Source organism: Orycteropus afer, unplaced genomic scaffold, assembly GCF_000298275.1.
Source record: "Orycteropus afer afer isolate SDZICR_OR568_19922 unplaced genomic scaffold, OryAfe1.0 scaffold00068, whole genome shotgun sequence".
NCBI lineage: Eukaryota > Metazoa > Chordata > Mammalia > Tubulidentata > Orycteropodidae > Orycteropus > Orycteropus afer.
Window position 1 is genome coordinate 1,173,497 of NW_006921655.1, and position 22,721 is coordinate 1,196,217.

Genomic DNA, 22,721 nt, shown 5'->3' on the forward strand with positions numbered 1-22,721 from the left:
GACGTAGAGAGGTACATGGGAGGTACAGACAACAAAGATGAACCCTTTTGCACATACAGTACTGTGTTGTCAGTGAAGGCAAACATGGGTATACAGGTGGATAGATGGGTAGACAGGCTGAAATAATAGGTATTTATGAAGTGGGGAGTGTACCCAAGACCATATATAGGGTTGGCAGACAATGGTCCTGTAAGTGTATTTGTATGATTTGAATTCCCAGGTATATAGTAGAGCTGACAAGGAACAAGGTTGTAGTCACTTCTTCATCACAGCCAGCTACCCAGGGGGACTGAGTAGTTGAACCTGTAGGCTTGGGACCATAGTCACAGGGGACATCAAGTTCAATTGGCAGAACATACTACACAAAACATTGTTCCACCTCCTACTTTGGCGAGTAGCGGCTGGGATCTTAAAACCTTGCAAGCAGCCATCTAGATGCAACGATGGGTCTCTCCTCGTCCAGAGCAAAGAAGAATGAAGAAAACCAAAGATTCATGGAAAAAATTAGTCCTCATGACTGGTACACCATGTGATCTGTAGCCTATATTACTATGAGACCAGAAGAACTAGATGGTGCCCAGCTACCAATGTCAACCACTCGGATCAATGTAGGAGACCCTGGATAGAGAGGGAAAATAATGTGAAACAAAACTCAAAAGATTTAGACAAAACAAAAAAGGGGGACCAGGTTTGCTGGTCTGATAGACCCTAGTGGAACCCCTGAGACTATGGCCCCTAGCTGCCCTTCAGGTCTGGAACTGAATCCACACCTGTGGCTTCAGCCAAATGAAAGACAGGCGTATGAGCTGAACATTTATATTACATAGATACACTCCTTGGAGAGAACAATCATGGGAGAACAGAAGGGCTGTGTATGCACAAGGACATAGCTCAGGGGGCAAGAGTGCATGGAGGGAAGGACACAGGGAAGAGGTAACTATGGGGAGGAAGTGGGAGGGGAGTTGTTACACTGTGGTAAATTGTAGTCAATGTCATGAGACAAAATGTATGTGAACTGCTGTATAGAAAATGAATTTGCTCTGTAAACTTTCACCCAAATCACAACTAAAAAAAAAAAAAGACAAATAATCAAATTAAAAAATGGGCAGAAGACATGAAAAGACACTTCACCCAAGAGGATATTCAGGCGGCCAACAGACATATGAAGAAATGCTCATGACCATTAGCCATTAGAGAGATGTAAATCAGAACAATGAGATACCATCTTGCTCCAACACTAGTAGCAAAGTTCAACAAGACACAAAATAACAAATGCTGGAGAGGATGTGGAGACATTGGGACTCTCATACACTGCTGGTGGGACTGTACAACCACTGTGGAAAGCAGTATGGCGATTCCTTCAAAAGTTGGAATTAGAAATACTATTTGACCCAGCCATTCCATTACTAGGTATATATCCTGAAGAAGTGAGAGCCAGGACAAGAACAGACATATGCACACCCATGTTCATCGCAGAACTATTTATAATAGCCAAAAGATGGAAACAACCTAGGTGTCCATCAACTGAAGAATGGATAACCAAACTATGGTACATACACACAATGGAATACTATGGAATCCTAAAGAACAACATAGAATCTGCAAAACACCGCATAATGTGGATGAACTTGGAGGACATTATGCTGAGTCAAATAAGTCAGTCACAGAAGGACAAATATTGTGTTAGTCCATTATTGTAAAAAGTCAAGGAAAGGTTTAGATATGGAAGGAAATTTTCTTTGTTGGTTACCACGGGTGAAAAGGGAGGGGAGGGGGAAGAAAACGTTTTAAAAAAAACCCAAAATTATATGGCACAATAGGTATAAACTTGTACTTATGGTCTTCCTACTCATCACTCCTCTAGAAGGCAGGAGCCAGTCATTGTCATCAGCTCCGTGGCCTCCTTGACCCTCACTTGTGTCCCCCTCTCACTCCAGGTATCCAGATGACATGCTGGCCCCTTGACAGTGAGAAGGAACAGAGGGCCTAGAGTAGGCACATGGGTTCTAGGACCCCTTGAAGCTGGCGGAAAAGCAGGCAGCATAGACCCACCCACCCCTGACCCATGACTGCTTCTTCTCTCAGACTTCTATCTCTGAGGTCATGTTCTGCTGTTGTGTTGGTCTTCCCTCGCTTCCCAGTGCTCTGCACCAGCTGGGGAGCAAGGGAAGCCTGCCCTCCACAGGTCTCCCTCTGAGGACTGTGAGATCACTCTGTGATGAAGGGGACTCCTGGGCCTTTCTCTCCCTCTCACTCCCTCCCCTGCCCAGTAGGCATTGTGGTCTGCTAACCACCCCACCTCCCACTGAGCTTCAGGCTCAGGCTCCCACTGCAGCCTCATTCCTGACTTGCCTGGGTGACTTTGGGCATATTGCTGTCTTCTTCCTTGTCTGAGTTTCTCCCAGTTGTGAACTGGAGCTAATACTGTCTGCCCCTCCCTGGCTCCCAGAAGACCTGCCGGGATAAGCAAGATAATAGCGGGGAACCTATTTGGAGGAAGTTATCGAGAGCCAAGTAAGTGGTATCAGTGCTGGCCTGTATTTACATGGGTGTGGACCTGTGGTTCCCAGCCTCTTGGGGCCTGGGACCAGCCCTGACAGCTTCTTGACCTGCTGGCGCACCTTTCTACCATTTCCAGAGAAAAGATAGAACCTGTAGCCAGAAGCCTGGTCTTCTGGAGAAGGTACAATAAGCAGTGTTTGGGGCTCAGGAACAGTGGCCTTCTGGCCTACTCTGCCCCTAACCACTGGCTGTGTGACTTTGAGCCAGTTATTGCCCCTCTCTGAGTACCAGCTCCTCAGCTCTGACAGTCTCTTCCAGTTCTATACTCCAAGGACCACAGAACCTGGACAAACTCATGGTTTTGGAACAGAAAGGATTTTGTCGTTTAGTCCAACTCCATTATTTTTCATAAGCCACTGTGGGCTTCCTCTTTGGAGTCACAGACTAACCCCATGGTAAGCCTGGTTAACACATGTTCATAAAATGGTTGCAAAGAAAATCACCAGATGAGTGTGAGGGGTCAGAGAAAACCCACTGGAAAGATAATCCCAAGTAGCATAGTGGGTCAACAATGTTATTACCCCTTTATACCTTTAGCCTTTCCCTCATTCTGTTTCCTTTCTCTCAGCCAAAAAACCCAGCACAAGCCTCTCCTCAGCTCTCCACCCTCTGTGGAGGGTTTTGGATCTTCTTACTCCCCACTACACCATTTGGGGCCTCCACTCCCATCCTCTTCCAACACTGCTCCCTGCCCTCATTAGGTTTCTACCTCAGTCATCCCAATAACACTGCTCTTTCAAACACCCACAATGGTCTATCCATCTCCTCATCCCCAGATTTTTCCTTCCTGACCCTTGGCAGGGATTGAAACCCTACCTTTTGAACTTTGAACTCTTCCCTTCCCATATTCCTTCTGCCTCTCTAACCACTCTTCTTCTGCTTCCTCTTTTCCACCGTCGTCCTCACCTTTTGCTCTTCCCACTCCCACCCCTCTGTTGTTCTCTCACAGTAATCTGGTTCACTCCTCCATTTCCCCCTTACATTGACCACCCAAATCCAGAAGCTTCATCCTCTCCCTGGAGCCCAGACCCCCAACTCTATGTGTATGTGTTGGCCCTCACCAGGCCAGAAGGCTCAAAGCTCAGTGTAGGGCCCAAAGGCTTTAAAGCTCAAGTTTGTTCCTCATCCCTGGCCCTATTTTATATCCCTTCTCACTTTCTCTTCTCTGGTTTCTACTTTATACTCATGTTATCTCATAATTTACAGAACTTTTTAAGCTGTCATAAACTTTCCCCAGTAAGGCAAGGCATAAGCAAACAATAACTAAGTAAAAGCAATACAATCCGTCTTCTTCTGGTACTTGGTGGCTCCTCACCTCCTGCCCTTCTCTGGGAGCCGCCTCTCCCCTACTTGGCTCTGTTTCTGTTAGTGGCATTGCCAGCCCTCTGGGCTCCAAGTCAGAAAGCCTGGCAGCTCCACTGGCCGCCGCCCTCCTTCCGGGTAATCTAAAGTTACCCAGCCTTGAGCTCTTCCCCGGAACTCTAGAAGCCCACCAGCCCTTCTCCATCTTCATTGTCTCTATTCCATTTCACAGCATCACGATTAGATGATTTTCTTTAATATATCTGAGTACTTTTTTTTTTTTGTAACTTTTCTTCATTATAAATGCAATAGGTGTTCGTTGTAGAAAATGCAGATTGACAGAAAGAAGAGAAAATATCTGTAATTTTATTAATAAGGAATAACACCATTGATGTTTGGGTAACTATCCTTTTTCAGTCTTATTTAAAAAAAAAATAGTTTTTTTTTTTTTTTTCTTCCCTACAACAAGGGGCCTCTTTATTTCTTTAACAGTCTATTTTCTTCAGCTTCCTGGTTCTCGGCTGAGACAAGACCCAGGAGCTTCTGTAGGTGGAAGAAGGTAGCCACACAGAAATGACAGAAGACACACAAGTAGGTGGGTAGGAGGGCCTAGGCAACCCCCTGGGCTGAAGCTGGGCTTCTGGGTTTGGTCAGGAAGTCCAGATGGGGCTATTGACAAGGATGTCTCCCTAGGGGAGCTTAAAGTTACCTTCCCAGGCTTTAGTCTAACTGGCTTGGGTGGGGAAGGGAGTGTCTTGTGCAATACAACAAACCACTCCTCATTCAGGGCTATTTGTTTAAGTGGTCAGGGAGGGGCTTGGGAGAAACAACTCAGCTTTTGTGTTTACTTGAAATGTTGGGACCAATATGGTTTTGGAGATAATGCACAAATATGGGGAAGGCAGGGTAGGTTATAAGGGACAAGAGGATGGGGGATCCAAGCAAGCTGGATGGGGCTGTGGATGGGTTGGTCCCCGCCTGGTTAAGCAGACCCCGAAACACAGCACTTAGATTGCTGCTAGGTAGGAATGTGGGCCCAGGACTGCCAGGTCCCCCACTTTTTCACAACAAGCTAGAAATATGAATTTTTATGTGAAATCTCCGATTCCTTCCATATTGACAAATAATTTTTTAAAAAACTAAACCACTATTTGGGTCAAAATGAAGCATGGTCACAGGCTGCCAGTGTACAAGCTTCTTTACTAGCCTTTACTGCATACCAACGACGTACTTCACACGGGTGACCTTGCAAAATTTACTTAGCATTTCTACTCTCTGTCCTTGTCCCTGTGGTGTGACCTTTAGTGACGTGGCCTGCTTACCTTTACCTATCCTTTCCTTTAAATCTGAATTTGGATCACTTTTCCCTGCTCAACTCTCCAAGTGCCCACCAGTGTGGCCTCTAGCCACTGACCTCCCAGGTTTCCCTCACTGCTTGGGCCAAACTGAGCAGCTGGCCAGTACCCAAACAAAACAAGGCCATGATCTCCACTGCCCAGTATTTGCTATGATTTTGTTGTGCCTGAAACACTTCATCACCTACCTATTCATCTCATTCATTTCATTTTATAATGAAACTATTTCTCAGCCTCCTCCTTAATCTTCATGGCTGGACTGGCCTCTGCTTTAATCCAACAAGCAGAGCCTAGCATGGGGGTTAGTGAGACAAATAAGACCCAGTCTCTGCCTCCAGGAACTTCCTGTCCAGATGAGGGCAGACATACACTTAAGAAACCAAACTAGCTGCCGTGGTACAGTCAATTCTGCCGCATGTTGACCCCACATGTGTCAGAGTAGAACTGTGCTCCAAAGGACTTTTTTTCTGAGGTGCTCCTGGCTGGACTTGAACCTTCAACCTGTTGGTTAGCAACTGAGCGTGTTAACCATTGGCACTACCCAGGGCTCCAGACATGCGCTAACTTGGCTTACTTCTATGCAGCAGGGCTATGGACAACACGAGAGAAAGGAGAGGAAAATGATGACCTTTGGCTGGAGCCAAGTAAGGCTTTTTGGGCTGGATTGGGGCTTTCCATGGGCAAAGGGCATTTGAGGTAGAGGAAACCACCTATGCAAAGTCCTGAGAAAGGAAAAGCCATTCAGGAGGGTATGGAGCAGAGGATGACTGAGAAAAGTCGGAGTTTGGGGACCAAGTGCTTTTGTTACAGTATTTGCATCCTGTGTTATCTCTGCCACCAGCACACTAGAGTGTAAACTCCAGGAAAACAGGGGCGCATCTCAAGCTTTCATTGTGCCACACCCAACACCTGCTTGCTGTACTCTCATCACACCTGTGCTGCAGAGCACAGCGCCCGAGTGGTGAGAACACCCCCTAATGGCCCCCTGAGGTACTGCTGCTCCCACCACCAGAGCTGACCCAGCACCAGATGATCCCAGCAGTTACTACAGGGATGGTGCTCTGCCTGGCATCATCTCACTTACCCTGTTGACCACTGTTCTAGGCATTGGGATGTAGATACAGAGTTTAATGAGTCATTAATCACCCCAGCCCTGAAAGTGGTCATAAAGAACTGATAATGGGTGTTAGACCATGAAGGCTGGGTGAGTGGCATGCAAAAATAGGGAGCTCTGGTAGCATAGTGGCTAAGACACTTGCCTGCTAACCAGACGGCTGGCGGTTCAAACCCACCAGACACTCCTCGGAAGGAAGGTTGGGCAATCCTACTTCCGTAGTGATACTGCCTCGGAAACCCAAGGAGGGGTCGCTATGAGTCGGGGCCGACTCGACGGCACACAACAACAACAAGAGGGAAAATATGGTGCTCCAGGTGCCAAAGCAGAGTAACGAGCCCCACCCTGCCATCTACTCAGCAGTTAGTGAACCATTTACTGCTGTCATGGAGGGAGTATGGATGGGGTGCTGCAGACCCAGGGATGACATGGGTCTCCAGGAATTTTACACTCAGCGGGAAGCCAGGTAAATGAAGCAAAAAGGTACTCTGTGCCCAGGTCCTGTTAGCAGATACAGCATGTGATGTAGGGAGAGCCCCCTACCTGGGTGTGTGTGGGAAGGTTTCATGAACAAGAACTTAGGCTGAGGGATGAGAGGTAGGGGTGGTATAGGCTCAGAGCTCATGTACAAAAAACATGGAAAAGTGAAAGTGTCCCCATCAAAAGGAGGCCCATCCTTCTGGGGTACTCAAAAAAACTCACTGACCTCAAGTTCATTCCCACTCATAGCAACCCCTCCTTGGGTTTCCAAGGCTGTACCTCTAAGATTACCCAGTCTTCCTTCCAAGGAGTGGCTGGTGGGTTTGAACTGCCAGCCTTCTGGGTAGCAAATGCCTTAAGCACTACGGCCACTAGAGCTCCAGGGTGCTAGTGAGCCTGTTTCTCAAACTGATCTGGGTACTTGCCTCAGAGGAGTGTGAAGTTATGGCTTCCTACATGAACATTCACATAGGCCGTACTTCAGTTGTTTGAAAGTAGCTCCAACCTCTTTCACATTCCTTATTTTTCTGCATAGCCCTTATCCCAATCTAAAGTTCTCTCTCAAACTTTGGAGCCATATTGTAGGGTGTGAATCCAATTCTCCCATACCAGCTCTAAGACTTTGAGAATTCACTTAACCTCACTAAGTCAGTCTCTTCACCTGCACAATTGGGATAATAGGACCTATTATCACAAGGCTGTGTACAGTCAATAACCTAAGGTATGTAAAGGACTTATGTACTGCTTTCCACACATTAAGAACTATGTAAATGGTTACTTGTCTTGACAAACCAAATTTCTAATGACCGGCAATGCCTGGCACATAGGAGTTCAATAAATTGTTGAATAAAGTAGGATTTCGGGGGGCACTAAGAAAAGATCAAAGAACAAAGTTCAACTAAAGGCTGCTGGGCAGGAGTGCAGAGCTGGGGAGGGAAGCATTCCTGAATTCCTCTCTGTGGGTGGGAAGGCAGACGGCTGGTGACTTGGGCCAGATAGGACCCCCATTCCCAGCTGCTATGCCAAAGGGAGTTGGTACAAAAGACCAGAGTTCAAGTAAGTAACTCCTCCCCCCATCCATATCAACACACTGAGGGTAACACCTGCCCCAGCCACTGAACAGTCCTTTGGGAGGCTCAGACCAGGAAGAAATAATGCTATACGGTAGCATTGCAGCCTCTCTGGCCCCCCACACCCATGACCCTCTCACCCCTCCCTTCTGGTGGTCAAATCTGGCACTTCTCTATACCCTCAGGGGTTGGGGCAGTTTCAGGAGAGGCAGAAAAACCTGTTGAACAAAGTGACTAAAGCCTGAACCAGTTGGACTGGGCAGTCCCATCTCCCCCAGCAACTGTGTCCCTTTCCTGGCCCACAGAATGGAGGCACAAGGCCACAGACCAAACCATTTTATTACACTGTGGGTGGACTGGAACCTAGGGGAAGTGAGGAGAGGGTGGAGATGTGATTTGGGAGAGCCCAGGGAGGGTCAGGGGGAGAGGAGAGGATGCATCCTTTCCCCGCCCCTGACCCTTTTTCTGGCTCTGCCAGTCAGGCCGGGCCAATTGAGGATGATCAAGGTCACCATATTGATGGAAGAGGAAGAGAAGAGGTAGACACCAGTCATCTACTTTCCACTCCTTTTCATCTACCCCCACAGCATTAAATAAACAAAAAAGCAACTCTTTACAACAAAATATACAGAAATGTCCCTCGTTTCCGCCCTGGACTAGGTAGAGGGGAAGGGGCGGCTTTGGAGGACAAGATTGGGATCCTCCAGCTTCTGACACCATCCCATGTCCCTTCCTCACCCTAAGGTGGCCACAGGGCAGGGGCAGGCAGTTTTGAATAGGAAACAAAACAACTTCCTCTGAAATCCTAGGCAGGCACTTGAAGAGACAGGTCCACCTGTGTATGGGACTTATGGCTCAGGGGTTTTCTTGTTCCAGACCCTTGAACTTTCTCAGAAACATCTGGCCTGAGCTCAGCTGAGACACCTCCAGGAGGAGCTAGACCCCTGGCCTCTGAGAAGAGTGGGTCTGGGCACAGGCAGGAGGATTCTGGTCCCAAAGTTTTTCCCAGCCCAGGCCTCCATCTTGGCAAGGAGGGAACGTCTCAACCAAAGGGCCAAGGCAGCTCCTGGCTCAGAGGGGTCGGGTGGTATGGTTATAGACCAGGTGCTCTGTGTCCTCAGTGGTTGAGACCGTGGAGCTGGCAGGGGTGGGGGGCGGGGGGCGGTGGTGATGGTGTCTGCGGAAGCCCTTCCTCTGGTTCTTGAAGAAGCAGTAACCCAGGATGGCTACCACCACCAAGATGCAGGCACCCAGGAACACTGCAATGGCCACCTCCACGGAGCCTGTGGGAGAGAAAGGACAGAATGAGGGGTTTCCCCGTCCTGATGCTCACCCTCATACTGTATCCAAGGGACAAAGTCAGAATGTGTGCCAGCTGTGGAAGGGTATGGACATTCAACTCAGACCTTTAGCACATGAGCAGGCTGACAACTTTATCAGGAGCTCAGAGGAAGGGGTTCTGGTGGGCCTCAGGTCTAGGCTCCAAGTGGCTCTACTTGATAGAAGCTTGAGGGAAGGCCTGGGACCCAGATGTCAAATACCTAGCATGCATCCTATTATGGTTCCCTTCTTTGCCCATGGCAGGTATGATATGGTGGTGGCACTCTGTCCTGATAGGCAAACCTCAGGATCCTTCTCAACACAGCTTTGGGTAGTCACCACCAAGCATGTGGAGTTGATCTCTGAGTTGATACCTATACACCAACCTCCAAGACAGCGCAGTACAGTGCTTACCTGCACTGGGGATGGGGTTTTCCCGCCGCAGACCAAACACATCCTTCTCTGCAAAGTGATGGGGAAAGAGACCAGTCAACACTAAGGACTCTGAAACTCAGCTGCTCCCCAGTGTCCCAGGCCCCCTGTAAGGGATTGAACTGTATCCTCCTAAAATATATACGGGAATCCTATCTGCTGTATGGGAATCCTATCTGCTGTATGGGAATCCTATCTGCTGTATGGGAATCCTATCTGCTGTATCGGTGGATGTGATCCTGTTTGGGAATGTTTTCTTTGCTATGCTAATGGGACATGTCATTGTAAGGTGTGTCCTAAACCTAGTCACTTCTGAGATATCAAAAGAGGAAATCAGACACAAAAGCAAGCACAAATGAGGGGAAGAGAGATGTCAGTGAAGACAGCCAAGGAACTCTGGAATGCCAGGGCTACAGAAGCTAAGAGTTGGGGCTCTTCCCCGAGAGCTGACACTCCTACAGCCGATGCCCTGACTTTGGACTTTTAGCCTCGTGAGAAAACCAACTTCTGTTCCTTAAAGCCACCTACTTGTGGTATTGCTGTTATAGCCATACTAGGAAATGAAGACACGCCCCACTGCCATCTTCCTCCACTCCCACTCCAGGCACTCTGGGGACAGAGGTGTGACCAGCCTGGACCCTGGGACAGAGCAGAGGACTCTGGCTAAGCCTTTCCTCTCCCCTCAATCCCCATCCATCCTGCTCACTGGAGATGCCTTGACAGGACTCAAGACACTGCTGCTCCTCCTCAAAGTTGTTCTCGTTGCCATGACAACCACCATAGGTAAAGCGGGCACAGCGCTCAGTGAAGGGATTGTAGTACCAGCGGGGGATGTTCTCCTGGCAGAGTCCTGTGTCTGGCAGGTCCACGCAGTGGCCTGGAGGGAACAGTAGACAGAGGGGCAAGTGAGTCCAGGGGCCTCCCTGCACCATCCACCAGGCTGCCCACCACCTCCCAATCCCACCTCATGCTGTGAGTGGGCCATGGCTCATGGGGTCTCAGGAGCCCAGGGCACTGTTGCCAGAAGCAAGGGACACAGATACTGGACAAGAATCCTGAGCACAGAAGTAAGCTACGTTGACTCACAGTTACTTCCTTTTTAATTTCCTCCCAACTTCTCTGTGCCAAGGAAGAGGCCTCAGTTTTTCTAACAGGAGCTAATGTGCCTTTTTAACGAAGAGGATGGGCCTCAGGGTCTGAGCCCTGACAGGCAATGGTGTCCAGCTAAAACTGATAAACATTCTTTTATTACATTTATTTTGATCGTTGCTCTCCAATTGTAGCAAGTAATGTGGCTTTCCATTTATGGTCGTGATGTGAAATTTCCGTTTTAAAATACATTAAGTAAAAAGAAAAAGAGTTGATTTATAGAAAAAATATTAAGTAAATAACATCTCAATGCTATGTGGGCACTGCTGAAGTGTTAACAGTGTTAAAATAATAACTGAGGCTTAGAAACATAAGCCAGAGAAGAGAGCCTAGGAGCCAGCCAGGGAATGGGCTGCTCATCTGAAGAGCTGGGCCCAGCCTGAGCTCCTTCTGCCCAGTCTGGCACTCACTGCAGGTTCCTTCAAGTGTGATGGAATGAGTGAGGCTGGCAGATTGGACTGGCAGTGCCAAAGCATGCCTTGACCCTCAAGGGGATGGGGAGCTCTCACCTTTGTCACTGGGGAAATGGAAGCTCTGGAGCTCATCAAAGCTGCTGGTGTCTGTGGAAATGAGAGGTCAAAAGCACAGACCTATGAGCGTCTCCCAGCAGTTCAGGCAGGGCTTTCAGGACCCCCTCACTCTGCTGCCCAACCCTCTCCCTTTCCCAGCCCTCACATTTTTCACAGGTGGCCTCGTCGGAAGCATCAGGACAGTCAGGGGTGTCATCACACTCCAGGAAGCTGTCGATGCAGCAGCCATCGCCACAGCGGAACTGGGTGGCCTGACAGGTGCCAGAGCACACTGGGTGGGGGCAGGATGGGCAGGGTGAGGTCAGAGTGGAACACAGAGGCCCACCATCTGTCCAGCCTCTGCCTTCCACAGAATCATGACACTCCCCCGCTTCCCCTTCTACCACCACCCCAACTTCTCCTACACACAAGACGGGGGGACCCAGGCAAGAGGATGCTGGCTGGAAGGGGCAGGGCGATGGTGATCCTTCCACATCTTATTAGGGCAGGAATGGTCAGGGGTGTGGACATGACATGGACTGGATACCTGGTGGGGGTGTGAGACAGAGGGAAAGGTACAGAACCCACCTGGATGGTGCCTTTCCATTGAGGGGCCTGGGAGAGAGAGAACAGAGAAGTGAGAAGAGGCAGGGCTGGGCCTGGGAGTGGGGACTCCTACCACCCACCTCCCTGATCAGTGAAGAGACCACCATCCCTGAGGGCATGCCAACTGAGCCCCAAAGCTGCCTTCAAAGGCCTACCTTGTACATCCCGGCAAGCTAGCTTGCACTCTTCTTCCCGAATGTAGTTGTTCTTGTTGCCCAAGCAACCTCCATAAATAAAACTCTTGCAGATCTGTTCTGTGGGGTCGTAGTACCAGCGGGGGAAGGAGCTCCGGCAGCGGCCCACCTTGTAGGATGCGAGGCAATATTCTAGGGGGACAGTAGTGTGTGAGAGGGGGTGTTCAAGCCAATTACCAGAGTGTGACTCCAGGTGTCTCCTCCCCTCCCTCTCCCTCACCTTCTGTCTGTTTGGCAGACAGCACAGTGACTGTGACGTTGGCAGTATCATCTGGCTGATCTGAGTCGGCCACTGTCAGCTGGAAGAGGTAGGTGCCTTCCTTGAGTCCCCACAGCTCCACCTGGTCCGGGTCATTTTTCTATACACAGGAGTAACCATTAGGCCAGACACCAGCTGATACCCTTGGGCTTCCCCAGACTCTCGCCACCACACACACACCCCTGGGGAGAGCAAAGAGACTAGGCATTAAATGCATCCTCAGCTTCTATCACTCCCACCCTGTCCCCAGCCACTGGCTGGCCTATCCTCTGGAGAACCAAGGAGAATCAAGGACCCAGCTCAGCACCTTACCTCTACCCTGATATCCGTGGCACCTTGCACTAAGTGCCAATCTGTGTTCTCCTCACTCTTCAGCACCAGGGGCTCCTGGGGTTGTACCTTCAAATTCATGCCTGCCCAGGCCCTGGGGACTCGAGACCCTGGGTGTGAAAAAAGGAGGTTAGGTCAACTTCCACTATGGACCAGGTGTCTTCTGGGGGTATCTTCTGGGGGTCAGAAGATCAGTATGGGCCAGACCTAGATCCTGGGGTTCATGCTAGAGCTTACAAGTAAGTCATCTTTTTTTGTCCTTTTTTCAGAGGTTTGTTTTTGGTATGTTAAAGACATTTTTATGTTGTAAACCCACTTTTTTAAAAAGCAAATTAGTAAAAAGCATGTGTCACCTGATCTCATCAAGGGAAAACACACACACACACACACACACACACAGGTGGGGTTTTTGTTTTTCGCTTTTTCCTATTTTCTACAATAAGCAAACACTTGTGCTAACTGCTTAAAAAAAGTTAAAGTAACAATATTTTCAGAAAGCCACATAAGTAAATATATGATTAAACCCATCATCACTCATTGTATTGGCCAGAGGCTGGGGGAGGCCCCTGATTGACCATGTGGATAGAGCCCTTAAGCACAGTCTCTGGGCAAAAAACAGCAACGACAAACCCACGGTGGCTCAGGGTGAGTGGCCTAGGGAAGAGGATGCCTTCTCTGTCACCTTGAATAGGGTCTGCCCCCAGGTCCAAAGGGTCCTGAGGGATTCCTGCTCTCCCTCAACCTGACAGTGACTGAGGCTCCTCTAGTCTCAAGGTTAGGGGCTGGGAGAGGGAGAAAAGCACACAGCAGGATTCCTGCCTGTAGTGAGTTGAATGGTGGCTCCCCAAAATATATGGCCACATCTGAATCTCCAGAACCTGTGAGTGAGACCCTATTTGGAGAAAGAATCTTTTGTAATAAGTTAAGGATCTTGAGATGAGACCATCCAGGATTATCTGGGTGGGCCCTAAATCTAATACCAAGTGTCTCTCTGAGCACAGAAGAGAGAGGAGGAGAAAGACATATGAAGAGGGAGGCAGACATCAGCTCCGAGCCAAGGAACCCCTGAACCACCAGAAGCTGGAAGAGGCCAAGAAGGGTCCGCCACCCCTAGAAGCTTCAGATGGAGATTTTGGACTCCTGGCCTCCAGAACTGTGACAGGATAAATTTTTGTCATTTTAAGCCACTAATTTGTGGTCATTCGTTACAGCAGCCACAGGAAATTAATACACTTCCCTTCAGGAGACTGCAGTCCAGTTGGAGAGATAAGATACAAGCACATAAAACCCCAACAGCATGAGCAACATGTGCTAAGTGTACATGGACAAGGCAGTGGACAATCAGAGACCACAGCAGGCCAGGACAATGAGGAAAGGCTTTTCGGAGGAGGGAAAAGAAGGGATGTTTCTGCTTTTGTTTGGTTGTGATAAAGAATGTGTAGTGTTGTTGATGATGGCAGAAAACACGATCAACCAAAGCAAGGAGTTAGGAATTTGCAAGGCCAGTTTGGTAGACACTAAGGAGATGAGCTGGGCTGGACAGACCTCAAAGGGCCCCAAGTGAAGGCCAGGGCATTTGGATTTAGATTCACAGCAGGAGTAACATTTAAATATTTAACAACTGGCATTTTAAAATTTTTGGTACAGGAAAGAGACACTGGTCATGGACAGTGGCCAGCGGAGCAGGGTTCTGTAGCCCTGGCTGCACCAGACATTGACCTCCTAGATGCATGGCTCTAGTCCAGGAATCCTAAGGGAGGGACCAAAGGATAGGGACAGCAGGGGCACTCAAAAGCTCTGGGCACCAGTCAAGGAATCTGTACTAGGTACTTTACCTGCATTGTCTGTATCAGGAGTTGGAAAACTATGGCCCACAGGCCAAACCTGACCTACTGCCTATTACATTTTTAAATGGTTGAGGAAAAAAAATCAGAAGGAGAATACAGGCATATCTCTGAGATATTGTGGGTTCGGTTTGCAATAAAGCAAGTCACATGAATTTTGTGGTTTCTCAGTTAATATAAAAGTTATGCTCACATTATACTGTAGTCCTTTAAGGAGCTGTGGTGGCATAGTGGTTACACCAAGTATAAAAATTCTTGCTTTTCCCATAATAATATATATTGGAAATTATTCCCTGGCAATACATAAAGATTTCCCTTTTTTGTTGTTGCATAGTATACAATTCCACTGTATAACTTATTTAACCATTCAGCTCCTAAAATAAGGTTGGTAGTTCGAACCCTTCAGCTGTTTCACAGAAGTCTGCTTCCATAAAGATTTACCTTGAAAGCCCTATGGGGCAGTTCTATTCTGTCCCATAGGGTCACTATGAGTCAGAATTGACTTGATGGCAATGAGTTTGGTTTTTGTTTGGTAGTCTATTAAGTGTACAATAGCATTATGAAAAAGTTGAAATATTGTGAGAATTACCAAAATGTGACACAGAGTCATAAAGTGAGCAGATGCTATTAGGAAAATAGTCCCAATAGACTTGCCTGACACAGGGTTGCCACAATCCTTCCATTTGTAAAAAACACAGTATCAACAAAGCACAATAAAGTGAAGTGCAATAAAACAAGGTATGCCTATAATGCTGTGTGACATGTGAAATTACATGAAATTCTCATTTCAGTCTCCATACACAGCCACACCCTTTTGTTTACACATTGTCTAGGCCGCTTTCCCTCTACAGGTAGTCAGTCCTTGCATTATGAATGAGCTACATTTCTAAGTCTGCCTTTAAGTCGAATTTGTACATAAATCAGAACATTTAGGTATGGTTCCTATTCAACATCAGTTAATCAAATATTAGTCTTAGTATACAGTATACAGTACACCTTTCTGTGAATAAAAACATTAAAGAAACTTCCAGATATGCTAAAACACCTTTAACATACTAATACACTAATAATGTTTTGATGCTCATTGTCCTTTGAATTTTTTATATAATAGGATTTACAGGAGTTGGTCTGAAACTACAGGTTGTACGTAAATTGGATGTACCTAACCTGGAAACTGTCCAGGGTTACAATATCTATTACAGTAGAGTAGTTGTAAGGAACTCTGGTGGCATAGTGCCTAAGGCGTTTGACTACTAAAGCATTTGAGTGCTAACCAGAAGGTTGGCGGTTCAAACTCACCAGCCACTCTGTGGAAGAAAGACTGGGCAATCTACTTCCATAAAGATTTACTGCCTTAGAAACCCATCTCAGGGGTCGCTATGAGATGGAATCAATTTGATGGTAGTGAGTTTTTTTTTTTTTTTTTTGGTAGAGTAGTTTTAACAGTGACTCAGCCCACAGAGTCTAAGACAGTTACTATTTGAACCTTTACATAAAATGTTTCATCACCTGCCATAAGTGCATTCCCAGCCCTTTTCACAGATAAGAAAATTACATCAGGTTAAATGCATTGTTCGGGGTCTCTTGATTACTAACCGGCAGAGCTAGGATTTGAATCCAGGTCTGCCTGACTTCACAGTTCCTGCTCTCCCTAAAACAGTGTTCTGCAGGTCACCAACTTACATAGAGTTATGATTTAGGTTGCTTTTATAACCTTGAGTTGTTGTTTTTTCCTAACTTAGGAAACACATTTACATGAAATAAAAGTTTAAAAGTATAAAGGGTAGTGAAAAGTAAGTCCCATCTCTTCTTAACCCTTCAGGTTCCTCTCCCCAGAGGCATCTACTTTTACCAGTTTTTTTTTTTTTTTTTTTTAATTGTGTGTGAATATCTAGAGATATTCTTTGCATTCATAAGTATGCACATTCTTGCTTTTCCCTTAATATATATTGGAAATTAATCCCTGGCAATACATAAAGATTTCCTTTTTTGTTGTTGCATAGTATACAACTTATTTAACCATTCCACTAGTCTCTTATTGATTTTCACAAATTAATTCTTCCTCTCTTCTTTCTGCTACTAAGAACTAAACCATGCTGCTTTAGTTTGACTGTGACAATCATTGGGTTTGTTGATAAACATTTAGATTCTTTTCTAATTATTTGCTATTAAAATGTTACAGTCAATAACTGGTTGATCAATTGTTCTACACATGTGTGTGTATATATATACCCAGTTGCAAGATGAATTCCTAGAAGTGAACTGTGTCAAGGGTTATGTGCATTTAAGTTTTGATATTGCTAAATTGCCCTCCAAGAGGCTCTACAGAGAATTCTTTTAAGTGTAAGGGTGAGTGCACAGGAAGAAGAGAAGGTAAAGAGATAAGAGTAGCAGGTAGGAGTCTGAGTCACAGGGATTCCTCTTTGATGAGACAGAGAAAGCAAAGCCAGTAGAGGATTCAGAGTCACAGAGGTCGGAAAACCAGGACAGAATGATAGCAAAGAGAAGGGAGGGGAGAGTTTCCATAGAGAAACATGTCACATGGTATGGAGTTGTTGTTGTCAGTTGTCACCTGTTGATTCTGACTCATGGTGACCCCTTGTGTGCAGAGCAGAATTGCTCCAAAGGGTTTTCAAGGCTGTGGTCTTTTAGAAGCAAATTGCCAGGTCTGTCTTCCAAGATGCCTCTGTAACCACCAATCTTTTGGCTAGTAGTGCAGCACTTAACCATTTGCCTCTCTCTGGTACAGGGAGAGGCCCACAAAAGTGCTAAAAGGGAAACTGTTTCAGAGGTTTAGAGGAAATAAAACAGGAATGTGGGAAAAGAAAGTACCAGTCTTGATCCAACCCCTAGGCCAATGGTTTGGCTGGTAATCAGGTGAGGTGGGGCTGGGCCCTAAGCTGACCCCAGAGAAACAAAGCCTCAAAGCATCACAAGGGATCGCTGAGCTGGGAGGACCCCATTCCTACCTTCTTGCATTTTTCAGAAAATAATCCCGTCTGAAAAAGGCTAGCAGAAGGCTAGCCTCACTAGGCTCCCAGGATGGAAGTGGCAGGCAGGGTGATGTTTGAGACTGGAACATCCCATTCCCACACAGCTCTGTCCCCTCAAGCCCCAGCCTCAAGGACCAAGGGGCAGATGCCCTGCCCTACCACTCCCTTTTCCCAACCCCTTAGAGAGCAAAGGGCTCAGAGGCAATAAAGTCAGCCCCTCCCCCAGCTGCCGGGCCTCAATATCTCCAGGGAAACAGACTCCACCTCCCAAAGCCACTCCTCCAAAAAAAAGAGATGAGAGGCAGAAGGGGCCAAGGAGGAAGGTGCAAGCTCCTCCAGCTTCCTGCCTCAGGAATCTGGACTAAACTGGTTTCACCACAGAGAGAGAAAAGGGAACAAACAACCCATCCTGGGGAGGGCATCTCTACTCAACACAAATATCAAAGGTTTAGCAGCTCTGAGCACCTGGCTCCACGCCCCTCCATGGATGCCCTACTGGCTTTACCCTGGGTCCTAGCCACCTCCAACCTCTCTAGCTGGATTCAACTGAGAACAGACCCTTTAACACACACACAGCTTCCTCCCCTTCCCAAAGTACTACCCAGCTCCTGAAATGCCTGAGGAAATGTACCAAACAGGCCAGTCCTGGGGGTTTCCAGACATGTAAAGTTGATCTCAAGGACCATGTGGTCCCAGTCTAACTAGCTTCCTGACCAGAAGCCAGAGTCTGGGGCTCTGGACTGCAGGGATAGGACTCCCATGGGGCCTCTGTTGGAGCCGGAAGGGCACAGGCAGTGCAGGCCAATTAGTGTCATTACCACCTACACTATCTGCCACTTCCTGAGGAACAGGCTCTGGGCCTGGGCCAGTAAGGTTTGGGGGCCTAGCCTGTTCCAGATGGTGACCCCCTCATTAAAACCCCATCTCATTTATCCCATCTCTCCTCAGAGACCCAGGAGAGCCACAGGAAGGATAGGGAGAAGTGAGGACCCTAAGCCTAAGGGAAGGACTGGCCTAGGAAAAGGCCAAAGAGAAGATTGATAGGAGAGTCCCTTCCATACTTTGCATAACTGAGACCCCAGATCCAGTCCTGGCACCCTGCTGGGTTCTCTGGTTCTGCTCTGTCCTCTGCTGGGTTGTCTCAGGTCAGAGTGCTAGGTTTCTACTAGGAAAGTGATGCAATATAAAACACAGTATAGGCTTTTTGGAAGTGACCCTGGGTTGGGGTCCCAAGCCTACCATTTAGGAGCATGCTATCCTGGGCAAATGATTTCATAAGAGTCTCAGTTTTCTGATCTAGAATGTGGGACGGCCACCAATAGCATTCTCTTCAGAGGTTGTTATGAAGCCTATATGAGAGAATGTATGGGACAGCACTCAGTAAACTGCAAAGTTAACAGATGAGACCTGCCCCTGCGCTCCTGCCCCACCTGGCCAGAAGTGCAGGAAGAGAGAATGGAGAGCAAAGGTTTCTGGAAGGGCCTGGCCCCCACTTTGAACCTATACCTATGGGTAAACAAGGCATCCAGATATTTTGGCTACCAGATACTAAGCAGGGAGAGCCCTATCCGGCTCATTCTAGAAGTCAGCTGGGTACACGTACATAACATACCTGTCTGGACAGCTGACAATCCCTCCCCTACCAGGTATACATACATACCAAGTGAGTTGACTCACCCAGCAACCTTCCTCCCTCTCCACCTCAGAGCCTCTAGGCTATTGCACCCACAACCCACAACCCCCCTCAGCTCTCTAGGATTTGGGTCAATCTCAGACTGCGCTTGCCTGGGGCTTGGACCAGGCTCTTGGATCTGGTGGTCTTTCCCAGACCACCAAAGGGCTAATATGTGCTAGGAGGGGATAACAGACAGGGGGTTTAGCAGAGATGCTAACTCGTCCCAAGCCAGCCAGTGAAGGAGACTGTAAGAAGGCTCATTTGATAGGGCCTCAAGGTACTTAGGACAGTACTTGGCCAGAGGCACCTTTCTGTGTCACCAGGCTACATCCAGACAGCTCATTCCCAGGTTTAGCCTGGCAGGGCTAGAAGTCAGGAATCCTGGCTAGTTGCTTCCTGTCACACACCACATAGCTGCAGGTCTTCCTCTATCACCTCTCAACACTCTGAATTCAGAGTCTGGACTGTTGGACGTCACCCTCCCAAGCAAGTCCCCTTTCTTCTACATACCATTTATACTGGCTGCTTCTAAGGAGGAGTTAGGGTTGCATGGACGCTCTTTAAGTTCTCGCTGATGCTCACTTCCCCAGGACGCCATAACCAGCCCTCTTTCTGAATCTCTCCAGATCCACCCATCCCGCAACCTGTGCCTTACCTCCAAAGCCTTGGGTTTGAAGCTCCCGGTAGGAGCTGTAAACCTTCCGCGTGAGGTAGTTGATGAAGCCCTCCCTGGGCGCGAACTTGCACACGAAGTTCTGCTCGTAGAGGCAGTTCATGAGGAAGCACGAGGGGGTGTCGTCCTCCAGGCCGTTGGGCCGCAGCTCCACCAGCGCCAGGTTGCAGTCGTGTGTAGCACAACAGGCGCGGACGCAGTCCCAGTCGCGGCGCACGGTGGGGGAGCCCAGGAAGGTGGCCCCATTACTGACCGAGGCCTCGGTGTCGAGCACGAAGGCAGGCACCCCGGTGGTAAAGAGATCCAGGCAGGCAGCTCCGGCCGGCGGCCCGGTGGTCAAGGGCGGCGGCCCGGCCTCGACGCCTGGGAAGGCAAGCGCCCACAGGAGCCACACAGCAGCGGCGGCGGCGGCGGCAGGGATGCGGGCCTGAGATAGGCGGGCGCAGGCCATGGTCCTCCCGGGGGCCGTCGCCCTCCTCCCGTAGGGGGTCACCTTTAGAGAGTGGGCCTGTGGGCTGTGCGAGCGCTGGAGGCCTTAGGGAGGGGAGGGGACAGAGGAGGACACCTGATCAGCCCGGGACACCTCGAGGAAGGCGGGTCGGCCGGGAGGAAGTAAAGGGGAGCGCCAGGGAGCCCTGGGCACAGCGCGAGTCAAGTGGGAGTTCCCTGGCCCGGCGGCCCTCTGGAGCACAAGCCCGTGACCAACCGCCCGACCGACGTTCAGAAGGACGGCTGAGAAACTCACGCACCCAGACACATGCACGAGCGCGGAACAAAAGGCCGAACATGCTCCCGAGCCCGCTCTGCCCTCGCGCTTAGGGGTCTGGGTTACCTGTGCAGGTGAGTGGGGTGGGGCGGGGTCCGCCGAGGTTCCGGTCCCGGCTTCCGGCTCGGCTCCGGCCGCCGCAGGGATCAGCCACCTCCTTCGGGTAGTTTTTGGTGAAACTGAGTCAGCGCGGCGGGGGCGGGGCCAGCCATTAACCCCTGAGCCGCCGGCCCCGCCCCCGCCCAGTGTGCAACAGCCCGGCCTCCCAAGCCGAGCTTCCGGCCTTCCTCGCGGCACCGCAGCCCTAGACCCCTCCCCCTAGCCTGGTCCCTGGAGGGGGCTGTGAGGCCTATGGGTGCGGTCCTCGGGCTTCGTGTCTTCGGGCTACTTAACGCCCACTCCACCGAGTCAAGCCCCGCGCAAGCCCTGCGCCCCGGAGGTGCACCTAGATCCTCGGAGGCCGAGACGCGGTTGGTGTGCTTCAGCGAAGTCGGGAACGCAAGGGTCCATCGCTCTGTGGCCACTACCTTCAGCCTCTCTCTCTAGTCCCGGACAGCATTCCTAGCCCCAGGCATGGGGCGTTTGTGAAGGGGTTGAGAGAGGAGAAACTAGGGAAAGCCCGATGCAAATGACCTTGCCTTCGGTCATCGGCCTGGGGAAATGATTTCCCTTTCTCTGCGGGTGTTGATTACGGGAATGCGAATGCGGGATTCCTGTTTCTGTATCACTGACCTTGACGACATCAGGAAGCCCTTCTCTCTGCCACAGTAAGAAACTGGGGCAGTTTCCTGGGCCCAGGCTTCCCTGCTTGACCCATAGTGGTTCCCTTTTGTTTGAGGCCCTTCTTCATCTTGTATTAAAGTTTTACATTTCGATCTCTATAGAAAAGGAATCTGTTACCACATGTTGATCTGCTCTCCACTTCCCTGGAGTTCTGGTTTCCTCTCTTTTCCATGTCAAGAGCTAACCGCATTTTTCCCATTTTTATTCCCCTTAGAAGCTTAAAAGGAGCTCTGGTGACGCAGTGGTTAAGCCATTTGGCTGTTGACCCAAAGGTCACTGGGAGAAAGATGAGGCAGTCTGCTCCTGTGAAGATTTACGGCCTTGAAAACTCAATGGGGTAGTTCTAATGGGGTTTTGGTTTGGTAGAAGCTTAAAAATTATAATTCACCAATGTTCCTGAGTTGCTGCCCTTCGCAGAACCTTGAAACCAAGCTCATTGCTCTTCCTGAATGAAGAACTCCTCTTAAAAGGTCATTCTCTTTAGAGCATTATTGGTGCAGTTCATATTCTCCCCAAAAAGAAATCCCACACCTTTTCATGATGGCTTAACACCCTCCACCCACTGGGACCAAAAAACCAAAACCAAACTCAATGCTGTGGAGTTGGACCCCTCCTTGGGTTTCCAAGGCAGTATCACAACGGAAGTAGATTGCCCAGTTTTCCTTCCAAGGAGTGGCTGGTGGGTTTGAACTGCCAGCCTCTGGTTAGCAGTCAAATGCCTTAGGCACGACATCACCAGAGCACCTCAATGGGACCAGTCTTCCTTATTTCTCACCTAGGGCAGCTTGACCTGATTGGCCCTATCAAACCAACCCTTTGAACTTTTTCTTTGCTGAACTGCAAGATCCCCCAGCTGCCCATATTGTGAGGGGGGTCTGTGTCTTCCCTTCGCTAGGTTTTCTGGACTTTTCTAGAGCCCCTCCATAGTGATGGACATGGGTCAATGATTCTTTGCTGAGAATGGAGCAAATGACCGTGTGGTTACTGGGAGTAAAAGGTTTTGTTGTGGTTCTCCCGCTGTACCTCTAATAACACACAAGAATCCTAACACAGAATATCACCTGTTGCACATTTTGTTTGTATATGTGTCACCCAATTACCAAAACAAACAAAAAAACCCTACATTTATTGAGCACTGACAATATCCCAAACCCTTGTTTCTAAGCACTTCCCACACACTCCATTTCATACTCAAAACAAACCCATTTTACAGATGAGAAAACAGGCCCAGACACATGAACCAACTTTTTGGGTCACACTACAGTTAGGTGGCAGAGTGGGTTTCACAGCCTAGGCAGGCCAACT

General features: G+C 48.8%; 1 protein-coding gene across 1 annotated transcript; it reads right to left on the reverse strand.

Moving 5' to 3' along the window:
- Positions 1–8,954: 8,954 nt before the first annotated feature.
- SPINT1 (serine peptidase inhibitor, Kunitz type 1) lies at positions 8,955–20,327 on the reverse strand. Its single transcript, XM_007940436.2, has 10 exons — positions 19,850–20,327; positions 12,665–12,792; positions 12,314–12,452; positions 12,055–12,225; positions 11,882–11,908; positions 11,460–11,585; positions 11,294–11,344; positions 10,342–10,512; positions 9,618–9,665; positions 8,955–9,166 (listed from the first exon to the last, which is right to left on the reverse strand). Exons 1-10 carry the CDS (start codon positions 20,316–20,318, stop codon positions 8,955–8,957), a joined length of 1,542 nt encoding a protein of 513 aa, XP_007938627.1. The 5' UTR covers positions 20,319–20,327.
- Between the last annotated feature and the right edge of the window lie 2,394 nt (positions 20,328–22,721).